Source organism: Anser brachyrhynchus (assembly GCF_964034855.1).
Source record: "Anser brachyrhynchus genome assembly, chromosome: 4".
Taxonomy (NCBI): Eukaryota; Metazoa; Chordata; class Aves; order Anseriformes; family Anatidae; genus Anser; species Anser brachyrhynchus.
The window spans coordinates 46,790,725-46,807,312 of NC_137698.1; the positions used below are offsets into that span (position 1 = coordinate 46,790,725).

The window sequence follows — 16,588 nt, forward strand, 5'->3', positions numbered from 1 at the left end:
CTTCCCGCCCCCCGCGCTCACCGGGCGGCCGCTGCCCTTCTTCCTCCTCCTCCTCCTCCTCCTCCTCTTGCTCCGTTCCGCTCCGCCGTCCCCCGCCGCCGCCCCGCTCCCCCCGCCGCGGCGCCCGGCGGCGCCCGCCCGCCCGCCGCGGCCGCGTTTGTTCAAAATCACGCGCCCCGCGCCGTTCCCCCGCCGCATCCCATAATACTCCGCCGCGCCGCCCTGGCAACCGGCGCCGCCGCGCTCCCGCCCCCGGCCGCGGGGCTCCATGGGCGCGGGGAGGAGGAGGAGGAGGGCGGCGGGGCTACAAGATGGCGGCGGCGGCGCGGCAGGAGCTGGCGCAGCTCATGAACTCCAGCGGCTCCCACAAGGACCTGGCGGGCAAGTGAGTGCCGGGGGTCGGGCCCCTCAGCGGGGACGCCGAGGGGGAGGTCGTTCTTGTGGAGGGGGGCTCCAGGAGCGGGGCGGGGTGGCGGCTGGGGCCCTGCAGCCGCGGTTTGTGAGGAAAAAGAAGGGGAAAAAAGGGGGTTTTACCTCAGGGTTTGGTCGTTTTCTGCTTGTTTTTCATTTTTGACCGAGGCTCTGTGCTGCCCTAGTGTGGGTGGCCCGTTGGGGCCGCGCGGCGAGTTCAGGGCCGGGTCCTTCGGGACGCCAGTAAGCCTTCATTTTATTTTATTTTACTTTATTTTATTACTTAACTATTTATTCTATTTCTTTTTTTATATTATTATTATTTATTTTTCCCTTTCCTCCTTTAATTTACACGCATGTTTTTGGTGCTGCTACTTGCTCTGTGATTTTTCACGTGGATTTTTTTCTTTTCCCTGAGAGTAGGCTGTGAAGCTGCTCAGTTAGAGTAAAATTTCCTCACTCCCTGACTACCTCTTTCTTCCTGGAGGAATTCTTTCTTCTTTCCCTTTTGGAGTTTCATGTTTAAAAAAAAAATTTTTTTTTCAGAATACCCAATAATATCTAAGCTGTCTCTTGAGGAAAACACTTTAAACATTTTTACATTTCAGATATTTTTTGCCTCTCTTGAGTAGTAGACGTCCTCAGGTTAAAGCCCAGAGTTGCACTGGCCTTTCGAACCATGAGAACAAAAAACTTAACACTTAAAAATGCATATTTTCTGCGTGCATTTGTCTCAGGGGACCAGAACCTGCTACTAACTTCCAAATTCCACCGCAGTTTCTCATTTTCACTGAATGTGGCAGTTTAAACCTTTGCTTAATATAAGTAATGTTATTCCACAAGGGTTACAGTTTTCTTTACTTATTCTGTACCACCTCTTTTTGGCAAAAGAAAACTGCACTATTGTAGGGATATATAAATAAACTTTAAAAAAAAAACACCTTTAATTGCACAAATAATAAGAGATAAGAAGATGATTGGCTACATTATTGATGCTTTTGGCCTGGGTTTCGGTAAGAGTCAGATACCAATTTCAGGTGAACGTGCCTGGCACTTGAATGTCAATGCTTTGGAAAATATCCACCTCACAGGTAGAGAGAATAAAAGCAGGAGGAAGGCTCAGGTAGAAAATAAGCAGAGCAGTGGAAGCGGTGAGTGAAAATGTCATCCCAGATGTTTTTTATTTTTCTCCTATGGACAGATATCGTCAAATATTGGAAAAAGCAATTCAGCTGGTGGGTGTAGAACAACTTGAAGCTTTGAAAGCTTTTGTGGAAGCAAGTAAGTGCTTTTGGTATAATTGGTTGCAAACTGAGTGAAAGCCAGACGTACATGGGATCACATTTGTTACGTCTCCAAGAGGTTACATGAAGACATTATTTCTTGGTCCTATTGGAACTTAAAAATTATTAGGAAAGGAACCATCAGCACCATGCTCAAAAGTTGAGGAAAGATGTAAGATTTCTAAGTTAGTATAACTTTCCAACCTGTCTGTGTGACAGTGTCTGAAGGTAAAATCCAAGTAAGCTCTGAATGCTAAAATGGATACTGGATGTTTAGCAGTCTTTGAACTAACAAACTCCTTCTTCAGTCTCAAATTAGCTTGGAAAGCAATCAGAAGAAATGGTTAGGTGTTTTTGTGTTGTATTGGATACTTGGCCTATTGATTACCTCTAAATTATACCTGTTGTATTTTTTTTTAAAAATTGTGAATAAACATAGTGCAATTTAGCCTAAGGGTTTATTTTGTCCAAGATATTTCTAATCTCCTATTGAGAACAGTGATTCTGAATTAATTGTTTTTAAAAACTATAAATCAGAGTGAGAAACGGGTTATTTGTTATCTGTTAGGTGTTAGAACTCTGACCTCTAGTGTTGCTGAAGGAATAAAATTCATCTTTAGAACAAACAACGCTGCTTCACTGATACACAGATGTAAAATTTTGAATTACTTCAATAAATAAGTAAATGATTGAAAGGCTAGGGATTGCTTACAATGAAGGCACTAATGAGCATTGTGTCCATCTTACGTTTTTCTTCCATGCATTTCTGAACCAGTGGTGAACGAAAATGTCAGTCTAGTGATCTCACGTCAGCTGCTGACAGATTTCTGTACCCATCTTCCGAGTCTTCCCGACAGCACAGCCAAAGATATATACCACTTCACCTTGGAGAAGATACAACCTAGAGTTATTTCGTTTGAAGAGCAGGTGAGAAATCCAGTGACAATGGGTTTTGGTTTGCAGGCTTTTTTTCCTCTCAACTTCTAACTATTTTTAAGTCTTTAAAAATACTGGTCAAAACAGACATTCCTACTTTGAGTCCATTTTTCATTCCTTTACATGTGAAAGGAGATAAATGCAGGGAGTATTTAGAACCATGCAGAGAATACCGACATTGTGTCTTATCAGGATGCCAGGCATATAACTCTTGTGTTGCCAGAAAGTGTCTTCTTACAGTGAAACAGCGCTTGAGCAACTGGAGGCACTGTCCTGAGACTGACTGGTACTCATTGTATTGCATTGTACCCAACCCGGGGACAGGCCGGTGATGGAAGGACTGAATCATTTTGACAAGCAGCTGTTTTTTAATAAAAAAACAACAACAACAAAACATATTTGTAGATATGTATGCTTATATTTAAGCCAAAATCGCTTTACTGGGGGAAAAAATACTCTTGAAATTCCCATTCTGCAGTTACTTATGTGAAAAGCCTGTGCGATCTAATATTAGAGGAGAAAAAGCAGTTTGTCATGATTTGTCTTTTTGCCTTCACCCGTGTTAAGCAGCTTTTGCTCTATATCTTAACTGAACTCGCTTTGTAGAATCATTTAGGGTGGAAAAGGCCTCTAAGATCATCTAGTCCAGCCTTTAACCTAGCACTGCCATACTTTCCCATATGTTACAATGATTATGCATAAATTACATCCTCAACATAACGTCTTTTTTTAATGTTTTTATAGAACCCTGATTCTACCACTTAGAGTTTACCTGCTGACAGCTGCTCTACAAAGGTGAAGCTTCAGAGCTAGGATCTAATCATAGTTCACCTCATTTGTATCTCTCCAGCCTGATATGAGGTGTAACTGCAAGAAATGCATTATGAATCTTGGTGTTCTAGTTGTCAAAAACCTTATTTCATCTTTAAAAGTTTGGTAAGAGAGAACTACTTACTATTCCCTGAACACCGACTCCCTTTATCTAGTTGCAAGGTCATTAGGAAATACTTCAAATCAGCACTCATATTTAAACCGTACGGTCTTAAGGACTTGATGGGGGAATTGAAAACCTTCATGTCAGAAGAGTTGTATCTGTGCAGGTTGCTGTGGTATTGAGAGGTGGAGAGGAATGTACAAACGACGAAAAGGACTGTGAACGTTAACTCCAAACCATTCAACTGTTACAGCGTTTGCTAGTGGCTTTTATTATTGCCTAGGTTGCTTCAATAAGGCAACATCTCGCATCCATCTATGAGAAAGAAGAAGACTGGAGGAATGCTGCACAAGTGTTGGTGGGGATCCCTTTGGAAACGGGGCAAAAGTAAGTACTGTGCTAGACGTTGTTCTACCTTGTATAGTATACTTTTTCACTGCTTAGTGAACTGTACCGGTGAGTGGGAATTTTGGGGTTTTATATTCTCTTGGAGTTTAGGTAGTTTAGGCTAAAGTACTTTCTAGACGATGCAAGTGTAGCTTGATGGCTGTTGCTTGCAGTAATCATTCTTGTCTGTCAAAACACTGCTCTGGAAGTGTTTCATTATTTATTAGATGTTGACAATGTCTGTGCAAGTTCTTAGAAATGTTGGCTTCTACAGTTCAAAATGAAGACATAATTTGAAATTTGATATTAGCTTTTTTTTCAAGTGTAAAACCCTTACTGTTATTTTTCTTGGCTGTCCTTTCTGTTCTTTCTCAATTTGTATGTAGAAAGAGTTGCAGTAGGTTTTACCCATTCAGCTCCTATTTATTCCACTGCAAATTTGCCTTCTACCTCCAAGCGGCTCCTTGTTCATGGCAAGTTTTCATCCCATTAGAAACCCATTTCTTTTGTTGTTTGTAGGAGCCAGATTTAAGTTAGCCTTCATCTCAAATTTCTGTACTCTGAACAGAGGGCACTAATTTTGGATTTAGGGAAGATGAAAGCATGGTAAAGCAAAAGCTGCCAAGTGCTTAAGAAGCATAATATACCTTTAGAACAGGAAAGAACAGAGGTAGTAGCGGAGCGTCACTGAGCACTCTTTTCTGTTTTGCTGCAGACAGTACAATGTAGATTATAAACTGGAGACCTACCTGAAAATTGCCAGGCTGTATCTGGAAGATGATGACCCAGTTCAAGCAGAAGCTTATATTAATCGAGCTTCCCTGCTTCAGAATGAATCAACTAATGAGCAACTGCAAATCCATTATAAGGTTGTATAACTTTGAGTTCTCTGTCTAAAGGGAAATGATTCTACACGGAGATGGTTATTAGACAGTGCCTCACAAAAAGAAACAAAGGGAAAAGCTTCTAAATGACCTTGGGAACAGGAGAGCTCCATCTTAGCAATAGTTAGGTAGCTGATTCCTTAAAATCTCGAGAGAAACCCATGAAGGCTGCTATGTGCCAGCTCTAGTGGCTCAGAATAACTGAGTTTTACTTGATAATATTGTCCCCTACCTTTGTAAGTCTAAGGGGAAACAAAATCACGTACAGTATTGGAAACGGTTGATTTTTTTCCCCCCAGCAGTAAATAAATAGCAAGTACCATCTGTGAAAATAGTTTTCAGTCCAAAACAGTCAATTAATTTACCTTTTTGCTTATTGAACAATTTACTGTGTTTAGAATTTGGACACTAATTTCCCAAATGAAATTGAATTGAATAAAATGAAAATGAAATTTTAGTAACTGTGATTGACAGCGATTGGTCTAATGTGACAGTACCAATCAAGTGGTTTAAAAGGGGCCTTGTGAAGTTCTTCAACACAGCAGATGTGACAAGAGTTGCAATTTAGAGTATGAGATTTTAGTTTGTTTTTCCCTTTTTCCTTACACACATCTCATGTTACCTTTTAAAGTGCATATTGGGTGGGAAATATAATGATTAGAATACATTAGAATAGCAAAAAAATGTAAAGAAGTATCAGGTGCTGATACAGCTTTTGAGAGAAAAGCAAACACGTGAAAAACAGGATTGACTAAGTGCTAGCTGTTAATGTCACTAGTGAAGGGAAAGCTTAGGTAACTATCAGCTGTATAGTATTTCATTCGCTTTGTTTTTAGACATATGCAGAGTTTAGCATGTGAACAGCACTGGAAAAGGCCTTTTCAGTCATCTGCTGTGTTACTTGGTTTGTCAAGGCCTCACGTAAGCTAAGCATTTCAAGACAGATTTGCTGATGATTCATTAAAGCAATGTTTATGGGAGCTGACAATTGATAATGCAGGAATTACAGCAAATGCAAATTATGCTATGTAAAACTAACTGCCCCATGTTACATGTTAGTTTTCTGTTACTCAGACATATTTTCTTTCTAGGTTTGCTACGCTCGAGTTCTTGATTACAGAAGGAAGTTTATTGAGGCTGCCCAAAGATACAATGAGCTGTCCTATAAGAGCATAGTCCACGAAAGTGAGCGACTGGAGGCACTGAAGCATGCTTTGCATTGTACTATTCTAGCATCAGCAGGTAAAATGCATGTTTTGTTTTTGTGCTGGAGATCCCATGCACACGTTGCATATTCCTGAAGCAACTCAGCGTGTGCATTATATGTGGGGACTGATGGAGGAATCCAGAATTGTGAACACTGTCAATTATCTCCTGGCATTCTTTTAACTCGGTGTGGGAGTACTTGCACTTTTGCCAGTGATAAGGTGCCATCTTGCCTAAAGATGCAAAAATAAGTGTCAAACAGCATGCTGGAACTGAAAGCAGCTGAGTCCTCTCTGCTGGAGCTTTGGTGATTAATTATCTCTATTGAAAAAGACAACTTTTTTGTTGTTTACTTGTAAATTCTGAATTCTGTGGTGGCGGTTTATGAGCATTCTTCTTGACTCTCCTAGGACAGCAGCGTTCTCGCATGCTTGCTACGCTTTTCAAGGATGAAAGATGCCAGCAGCTTGCAGCCTATGGGATCTTGGAGAAAATGTATCTCGACCGAATTATACGTGGAAACCAACTGCAGGAGTTTGCAGCTATGCTAATGCCTCACCAGAAGGCAACTACAGCCGATGGTAAGCATTTCTTTGATGCATCCTAATGCTGCTTGTTCATCTAGCATTGTCTGTTGCGGTCTCCAGGTGTGATAGAAAAGAACACAGTATTGTTTGTGATTGTGATTTCCTGGATTGTTACCCTCATGAGCACAGTTGTAGAGTAAAGCTTCTTAGTCTCATCTTTTGTCATTGGCTACTAAGATTTTGAAATTCTCTTCTAGAAACGTAGTTCTAAAAAGCTAACTTTTCTGTCCATTTCAAGTCCTTCTCACTAACACACTCTCCCAGTAGTTCTAGCCTTGACTCTTGCCTCACTCTACATGAGTTAGAACTGAAGAAGCTCAAAAGGACAGAGAGTGGATAGGATGCTTAGAAATGTGACTTGCATGAGGTAGAACCGCTGGAAATTGTTCTAGGTCATGAAAAGTCTGCATTTGAACTTCTTCCTGACTGTTGACAGATTGTGGTGGCATGATGGGGACTTCATGTGGTCTCCGAATTGTTTTCTGATCTGTCACACTGACACCTTAATACCTTTATTCTTCCTGGAACATCTGAACAGTGATAAACTGTGCAAAGTAATGACTTCAGCAGAATCCTAAATAGGCCGGTCTCAGTTTCCTGAATGAGAACAAGGAAGTGAAATACCTCTTCAACTGGCAAGCCTGCCTAGTAAACAATGCAAAAATATACAAAATGTGAATTTACAAAAAGTAAAAAAAAGGACAGAAAAACAGTTCTGTTCTAATATCAGAGGTGAGAACTACTTAAAGGAACTTCCTATGAGTAAGCTGCAGTCTTCCTCAAGTCAATCTGTTCTTTGTCCATGACCTGTACTGTTTATCTTTTAAGTTGAAGAATACAGGTTAGCTGATAATGAAAAAGATGCCTATCTTTGGCTGTATGTTATGAGGCAAATGAGTCAAATCAAGAGCAGACAAACAGGATGAGGGTTTCTTATCTCAGGGGCTTAGATGAAGCTTCTAAGTGCTGCTAAGGATTGGGGGGGGGGGGATGATTTTGTTACCATTGGGCAACCATCCAACCATCCCTCAGCTTAGATGCTGGGTCTTGTAGCAAAAGGAATATCTCCATTTCATTATTCTGGAAATTTAACTAAAATGGTTAAAGCTGCCTGTCTCAAAAAATTAACCACATGGAATCCATTACTCTTTCCTTTTTGGTGGCATATGCTGATGCAAGGCAAAGAGACACACTTGAATGTTCTGCACATGCAACCTTTAAAAAAAAAACCCACACTTCCCATCTGTTTTAAAATACAAACCAAATACTTGATTCATATTAATTTAACTGTTGTCTCATCCAACCCTTAAGGTTCCAGTATTCTGGACAGAGCTGTTATAGAACACAATTTGCTATCTGCAAGCAAACTTTACAACAACATTACTTTCGAAGAGCTTGGAGCATTACTAGAGATCCCTGCAGCTAAGGTATTGTTTTTTCTACACTTTTTTTTAAAACAAACAAAAAGCAACAAGCTACCTCAGAGACATGACAAGAACAACTCTAGTAAATAATAGAATAAATAGTTAAGGAATAGGAAATCATTAAATAGTCAATACTAGACATATGAAAAAAATTAGCATACTTCATGAGAAAAGGTACAGAATATGGAATAGACAATTGGACACTTTCTGTAGGGTGTCCTCCTCCCCATGTATAGAGATGATGAAAAACCTACAGGAATTGTCAGAACCATATTCATTTTTCATTTCTTCCAGAACAGAGCAGCTACCTAACACATTTCTCTCTCTATCATTTCAGGCAGAGAAGATAGCTTCTCAGATGATAACTGAGGGCCGCATGAATGGATTCATTGATCAGATTGATGGAATCGTTCACTTTGAGAGTAAGTTGGAGTACAGGATTTCCGTTGGCATCATTCAGAATCACCTTTTCTCAAGCTGCTGTCTGACAATACAAGAAAATTACAGTTTGTCGAAAGTGAGCTCGCTGTGTCTCGCTATGGCCAGGAGGTAGCAGAGCTTGCCCTAGCAGAGGACCACACTTCACCCATCCCTGTTACACAGTTACACATTCCCTTACCTACAGGAAAGTGTGAATGGATTCTGTCAGTCTGCTGTAGGAACATGTTCAGCAAGAAGTTCTCTGCTCACTTTTCCTTTGCAAGGCAGGAGTTAGGCTTGTAACAGACAGCCAGAATCATTGTAGCTTTTGATACAGAAGTTGAACACAATGTAGCTGCAAGGAAGGCTTTGCCTGTGAGGTAGGTGGGGGCAGTGCCACAGGAGGAGGTTGCAGTTGAACAGACGGGGAATTACCAGGACTGACTTGGTTTTGTATGGTTCCCTTCTGCAGCTCGCGAAGCTCTGCCAACTTGGGACAAGCAGATCCAGTCACTGTGTTTCCAGGTTAACAACCTGCTGGAGAAGATCAGTCAGACAGCCCCGGAGTGGACAGCGCAGGCGATGGAGGCTCAAATGGCTCAGTGACTGTGCCGCCGTGGCCTGAGGGGAGGCAGTCGCCTGCTGTGCTGGAGGAAGCGAGCTGAGCAGGGCTGGGAACTGAGTGAATGGCCTGCCTTCACAGCCACACCTCTTGTTTTCACTCCGGCTTAGGACACAATTAGGCGATACTGTGTTTGGCGTGAGAGTCCGCCTGTCCTCTGAGCATAGGATGATGCTGTTGCTGCCCCTGCATTGCACTCTGCTGCGCTGAAAGCTGTGGTTTCCACATAGAAGAAACTGTCACGTCTGCAGCAAGCTGGGGTTTTGGTTTATTTAATGTTATTTGGTTTTCCACTGTATTGCTATAGCTTTGTAGCCCATTTCTTCCTATGGTGCTTATCCCACTGTGAAAAATGCAAGTGCCATGTTTCTTTTAGTTGTAACTATTCTAATAAAGGCTGCAGTGAGCCACTTGGTTTAAGTGTTGGAGGGACCTTGCTTTTTTTCCCCCCCTCCGAAGCAGTAACTTGAAGGAACTCTGGTATTTGGAAACGTTGCTTTTTGCCCCTGAAAATATAAACTGAGCAAGTGGTTCTGTTTTTCCTTTGTGCAACGCAGGTCTTCAACCCTAACTGAAGAAAACAAGGGCCCTTCTGCATAGGTGCTGCAGGGCACAGAACTAGAACTCTGTGGCATCCTGTGGGCTACAGGTGGCTGTAGAAAAAAGCTGGGGTAGTGGCCAGTGTTCTACAGGGAGCTTGTTGCAGTGACATGGCCAATGATGAGAACATAAAATCGAGTACGGGAAGCCAAGCATGCTCTCTTTTCTTCTCTAGGTTAGCATGAGGTGGTAAATCAGCAAAGGTATCGTTAGTGTTTCTGGAGCTGCAGCTGTAGCAGGAGCCTGTCACACAAAGCATTAAACACCTGAAACGGGAAGGGTGGTGCAGGTCAGTTGTACACACTGAGATACACCCAGCATAGGAAGCGCTGTGTGCTTAATGCTGCTGACACGAATGGCTCAGAGCAAATAAGCATCAAGTGTCATGCCTATGAATTATGTCACAACTGGCTTGCGCTTACTGCTGCAGCAATGTTTCTTATGCTTCTTACTGAATCACAAAAAGCATGATGCTATGGCCCAGCTCTCAGAGTTTTTAATGGTATAAAATGAGTTTGTTAGCCTTTCTGCTCTGCCTGAGCTCAACAACACAGTGTGTGGTGTCTGTTCCACATATGTACAGCCCTGTAATATTCTGTGTAGCCAATGAGCTCTCACTGTGGGAGTCAATTTTACTGGCACTACTCAGCCATTGTCTTAGAGCTGCTATGTGTAGAGGCCAGGCAACATGGCCGTTCTTTGATGGCTCTTGTGATATTTGTTGTGTGATTCACATCCACGCGGTCTGCTGATACACAAGTCTTAACGTGCAGTCTGCTGGCAAGGTTTTGACAGAGCTCTTCTGATACTGGAGAGCCAAGAGCAAGTTCCATGAAGAGCTGTTTCCTATCTAGAGGTTAGATTTTTAGTCTTAGATCATTGTGTTCAAACTGCAATTCCAGTTTTCGTGAGAGTTCTCTTAGCTTGTTTTTATATTTCAGTAATAACTTTCTATGAGTTATCAGTTAATATTCATACTCTTTTGTCTCAAAACCCAGAGGATGTTGGTTCTCAACATACCAGTCAAAAGGTTTTACCAAATCCACAGCTAGAATGCCTTGATTCTTGTTTTGCTTTCTTTGGCATATTTATTCATAGAGAGTTGTATTGCTGTTAGATTTTTTTTTTTTTAGAACATTCTGGAGCTGGTGAATGATGATAACATCCTTTAGTTTATCTAGTTTAAGCTGAGTGGTGGCAGAGCTGATGTGGGAACAGGGGGAAGCTGCCCGCTTTACAAAGTTCCTCTAAGAAAGCAGAGGTGGGAGATTTTCCAGATCCTTGTCACAGATGGTGTTTGGATGGCTGTTGCCCTTCACTGTGGGGTGACTTCATCCAGTAGAAGTGTCTCAGTCTACTGGAGATGTGTTTGGGTACTCCATTTGCTTGCATGCGATACCCACAAGGGTCATTTTTCTTTTATAAAATAGCTTCCTGTGTTACCCTCCAACAGTGCAGATGTATTTAACGTATCGGCTACAGGTAAGATGCTGGGTACTTCACTAGGTGGCAGTAGAAGCCCAGCTGACCAAGAACAAATCCTGACTGTCTGCATCTTTGCTGCACTCCTTTTTCCAAGTCAGCATCATCAGAACTTAGACCTGGCCTTGCCTAATCACTGGATAAATGATTTTATCTGCAGGTGACCTTTAAGGTTGTTCTTTAAAACTTTCCCAAATTTTTAATGCCTACTGCAGTGGGGCAAAGAAAAAAACTGATGTAGACAATGTAAGACAATTTGATGCACAGTCAGAGTATCAGCAGAGGAAAAATATATCCTTGCAAATTGGTGATTAGGCTTTTGATCAGTTCAGTGAAGTGCAAGGAGTTACCTTATACCCCAGATGTGAACTACTGAGTTGTGTGGTAAACTCACTCCTCTAGCTAGTCGCACCATTACAGCTTGACAGTTTAGGTATAACCTCGGTTAACAACTGTTCTGGGGAGGATCCGTCATCACTGCCTCAGTGCTTTAAAGTGGTTCGTTGTTTGCATAGCTTATCCACCAAGTATCGCTTATGTTTGTATTTGATTCCATTTACATTCTTATTGGCCCTTCAGAACTTCAGTGACCCATCCAACATACGTTGCTTATAGATTTGGGTTGAGTTAGATGCACAATTGTCTGTTTAATTCTACAAGGAAATGAACTTGCACTTTTGCAATAACAATAATTTAGCCCTATTGCAACAGAACATTTGTTGCCAAGATTTCCCTCATTTCACTGTTCCCATCTGGGAGAAAAAGCAATTTCAGAACCATCAGAATTTGAAAGGAACAGTTGTACAGAGCCACTATTTCCAAAACAAAGACAACCACAAAGGATTTGCTTGGCACTGGAACTGATGTAGAAAAGATAGCGACTGGAAAATTTTCTGTTTGCTAATAGTAAGTATCTTATATAACTTTTTTTTCCTAGAAGAGTCAAGCAGTGATAGTGACATTCACAAAATATTAATACACTTTCCAAATCTTTTTCCATTTCTGCTGTTGATATCAAAAGATGTGACAAACATTGACTCTGCAGAGGCTTTTGAGCTTTCTTCTTTTCGTGCTGCTGGGATTTGCATTCAGTCAATCACCTATCTAGCTTCATACCTCAGATCCTTTCCAAATCATTTGCTGTTTACAGAAGCAGAGAGAGCTGGGTGACGAGGCCAGAAGAGCGCTGCCTCAGATTCTCCAGCATGCCCCTGGTGAGTGGGCCCCAGCACCGGGAGCAGCATCAGCTGCAGCTGGGATTCTGTCAGGTCTGGCTGTGCTCCCTGCTGCCACTGCCCCGCTCAGATCTGCGCTGCACACAGTCTTGTTGCTCAGACTTCTAGACCAAACCTAAGCTCAGTGCTGCGTTGTGTGATGCAGGTGTAGCCTGTGGCAATTCTTTTTACCTTGTAATAGTTGCTGTTGTGTCATCTGTGCAGGAAAGCCTTGGTGGGGGAAAGTCAAGACAGCCCCCAAATGCAGTGTTTAAACGATTGAGTGCGGGCAGTTCTGTTTGCAAGACGTAGTTCAGTTTCCTGTAGACTGCCCTTGTAATAGAGCGCGCTGCAAGTTATTAACCTGGAGTTTCAGGGCAAACCTCCAGCAAGAAAGGGAGTTTCAGGATGGCAAGGTAAGGCTGACAGCACATCTCCACTTCAAATAATTTCACAGCAGCAAGTAGCTGCTACGGAATCAGGTTATTTGATACAGGAAAGAACGCAGAAAGCATGCTGACTGCTAAACTTGTGATTACATCATCTAGATGTATAGGGAGAGGTGGCTCACTTTAAGGTACCTTGCCTCCGTGATCCAATAATAAGCTATCATTTGAGTTTACGATTATATTATTTCCTGTGCAATTGTTGTTAGTTCAACTGCTTCAGACAAATGAGCAAATGGGTAGTACCATCAATGGGTGTCAATTTTCAAGGAAAGGGAGAGTATTTTGACCACACATTTTCAAGTGAAATTACTTCTGATTGTTGAAAGTGGTACTGCCTGAGAACTTTATCTTAGGTACAGAACTACAAATATAGTCACCGTTAGTCTGGTGCCAGGGTTGGTGGTTTTTATTTTATTTATGAAACAATTTCATTTGTGCAAAGGAAGTCACAATGACTTCTGCCCACAGCTGTTCTCTTGGGAGCATGTCTTCTGCAGCATGGAGGTGGGTAAGCCATGCATATGAATTCCAATTTAGGGCGTTTGCTACCTCAGAAGACAGCTCTAAAAAAACACAACAGGATGTGTTCAAAGCTAGTTCGTGCAATATTTTCTCTCCCAGTGGACCAGAGTGAGTGACTTCTGGAAAGCAAGAGATGGGTGCCTTGAAACCTTTTTGAAACAGAGAGCCAGGTGACTAGCTCTAGGCTGAAAACAGAAGTGGTCTTTGGTGGTCAACAACAGCATGTGAACAGGGGCAATGCTAATCCCTCTGAGCCCGAACCACACTGCTGGCTGAGGTGTGTGTATCTTTCTCGTTTTAGCCACAGCCTACCCTAATGCAGCCAAAATGAGCAGCTCCCCACTAGATGGAGAGCTGGGCACACAGCTGTTGCAGGGGCTCTTCTGGATAACAAGCACATTTCCAGTTGGGTATTGCAATTAAACTGAGTTCGTCCTTAGTGATCACAGAAGAAAGAAGTCCTCAGCCTCCAAGCCTTTTAGATTTCTGGGCCTTTACATGTATTCAGATCGCATTACGCGGCATGCGCAGGTGGGTCATTGCACAGCAGAGTGAATTTTTTCTCCAATAGGTGAAAAAGGCACAAGGACAGGATATGGTATCAAGGAACAAATATTCCCCCTGAGTTTTACAGGCTGATTAAAGGGAACATGTAACATTATTTACAAGTAGTTTGCGTAACTGAACTTGGGGTTCTTGAGATTGTGTTGGTTTTATGGTTTGCTCCAGCAGAAGCTTAGTTCCCTTTAATTATGGAGATCTGGTAAAAACAACTTCTAAGAAAACCCTTCAAAATGGTGCAAACCATGCATTAGGAAGACAACCCCCCCCCCCCCAATAACTTTTTCCATGAAAAAAACACATGAAAGGAAGCTTAGAGGTCTTAGATTTTCTCTCTAAGAAAGCTTAAAGATCTCTTCTAACACATGACATTTTTTCTATGTAATGACTTTTTTCTTTATAATTACTCAACTATTTTTTTTCACTGCATGAAGTATTTCATACGAGGAAAAAAAAAATGATCGGATTAAGAAGGCTAGGCTGGGATATGGTCAGTCATCTTCAGTTGATGCTTGATGACTGTACAACATCTATTTCATTGCAGCAGCAAAGAATTAAAAGTATAACCATTTATCTAGAAAAAAAAAAAAAGGATCAAACCACTTATAGAACCCAGCTTTACTAGTAAATAGACTGTAGAAAACAGTCTGGATAACTAAACCAATTCCAGCCCTCCCTATGCTGCTCTACGTAGAAAATTTCTATGGTTACAGGAACTAAAACTATGGCTGTCATTCTTGCAAAAAAAAAAACACTTTTTTTTTTTAGTGGAAAAGTAAGCATATTCAGACAGCTTAAAGTTTCACTACCAATCATTATTTTATTTAACTTCTCTTCTAGATTCCTGAGATATCTAACAGCTAAAAGTTAAAACAGTAATAAAAATGCAAATAGATAGTTTGACAGTACTTTTATGCAGTACAGGCTAATAAAACAGCAGCATTTATGTTTGTACACCTCCCTCTCATGTCCTAGCAAGTATTAGTGTAGATTAAGTCACTATTGATGAGCTGCGCAATTTATAACAACAAAAAAAAACAATTTTTATTACCTGTTCAGTACGAACAGCAAAGTACATTACAACAACCTTAACAGTATTTTATGGCTTGAAAAAGCTAAGACATTATGTTTTAACATCTGATAAAGGATGAATAATAAAATACCACTTACCTCTCCCAATCCCAAGAAGCTGAATCATAGTCTAAAGAAGCATATTTCAGACAAGTTATTTGCATTTTTCTCCATCTGCTTTTAGTGATTGTTCCCCCCTGCTAACTCACTGCTAATCAGTGCTTTGATTGAGCCAAATTCCTTGAAGTTTATATAAGCTTGTATGGTAGGTAGACTTTTCTTAGGTTGAGTTAGTATATTGTTCTTTGTTCTGCCTTAGAAATTAAGTTTTTTTTTAATTGTTATTACTTTCATTATTGTATTAAGCTTTTTTCATGCAATAGATATTTAGTCATTTTTTCTAAAGTTCTAGGAACAAGTACTTTTCACAGATATTATATACAGATATTTATTATGCTCTTGGCTTTTTTTGTTTGTTTGCTTTGTTTTTTGTAAAAAGAGAAGGCAATTTCATAATCCAGAGTATTTTACTGTGTGGGTATCATTAGCTGGTTAGCTGCTGAATAGCTTTAGGTTTACTACAAGGTACTTTGATCCTTATTGCTGTGCTCAGTATATCTGTGGGAGAACTGACAATATGCCACTTGTAAGCGTTGATTTGGAGGATGTGTTTGTCCATAATAAGGGAAGGTCTCAAGTCTTCAACATGTTCTGCTATAGTTATTTTTAATTAAAGAAGTAGTTTATTGACTATCCTGAGTTGGTTCAAGTGCATTTTGTTAATGAGATTGTTTGGCTATGCAGCAAGCTAGCTCACCATGTGCCTTACAAGCCTAGTGGTTTCTGCTAAACTCCACCATTAAAAAAACTTAATGCAGTGTGTGTAGTAGAGAAAGCTGTCTCCTTTCAAGTTTTTAGTATTTGCTGCTTCTTGGTTTCATTAGCGCAAAACCTGTGTACAGTCTCATCTGCTTTCTAACAGGAAAGACAAACTCTGCTTTCGTCACAAAGCAAAGGTTACCGTCACGACAATTTGTATTCCCCCACTGTCCAGGCAGAAACAGGTTGCCAGCGTTTTTATTATGGCTAAACAAAAAGTGCTTCCTAATTTCCTTTTTGTGTGCTACCATACTCCAAAAGAAGTAAGTGACAAAGCATTTTACAGCACGGTGTAAGTGGAAGGTTTTGGGGGAATGATTGAAGAAATTGCGTGTTATGGAAACTACACAGCTCAAGGAGAGGTTCGGCATGGTTATCTTTTAGTTGGCTCTCGAGTGCTGCAATCATCATTTCAACTTCTACATGCTTGAGGGTACATACACATTTCCATTTTTGTTTGTAGGAGACTTCAGAGAGTGATACTTGAATATATGATCATTTCTGGATACCACGCACTGCAGTGCTGCAGAGACTTTGCTTTTAAACCATGCAGTTACATACCTGAGCTCCATTAAACTGCCACTGAGTGTTTTAAAAAGCCAGTAAGCATGAAGACTGCATTACCCTGCATACTCGGTGTAGCTTGACTCTGCTCTATAGAGACAGTCTAAGTTCTTGCCCCAGGTATAAAATCTGAGTGAAATGGTAAGGTGTGG

General features: G+C 41.1%; 2 protein-coding genes across 3 annotated transcripts in view; one reads left to right on the forward strand and one right to left on the reverse strand.

Moving 5' to 3' along the window:
• The window catches only part of LIN54 (lin-54 DREAM MuvB core complex component), a 37,686-nt gene extending 37,532 nt beyond the window's left edge, over positions 1-154 (reverse strand). The window contains exon 1 of the mRNA XM_080591955.1: positions 22-154. The gene's annotated coding sequence lies outside the window, so the exon portion shown is untranslated. The remainder of the gene's footprint in view (positions 1-21) is intronic.
• Positions 120-9,514, forward strand: COPS4 (COP9 signalosome subunit 4). 2 transcript variants are annotated; one of them, XM_080591971.1, is made up of 10 exons: positions 120-385; positions 1,613-1,692; positions 2,470-2,621; positions 3,848-3,951; positions 4,667-4,820; positions 5,927-6,077; positions 6,452-6,622; positions 7,940-8,055; positions 8,390-8,474; positions 8,945-9,514. In XM_080591971.1, exons 1-10 carry the CDS (start codon positions 312-314, stop codon positions 9,076-9,078), a joined length of 1,221 nt encoding a protein of 406 aa, XP_080448097.1. In that variant the 5' UTR covers positions 120-311; the 3' UTR covers positions 9,079-9,514. The 2 variants fall into 2 exon arrangements, with proteins under 2 accessions (XP_080448097.1, XP_080448096.1); XM_080591970.1 differs by lacking the exon at positions 120-385 and adding an exon at positions 519-654.
• Positions 9,515-16,588: the final 7,074 nt, after the last annotated feature.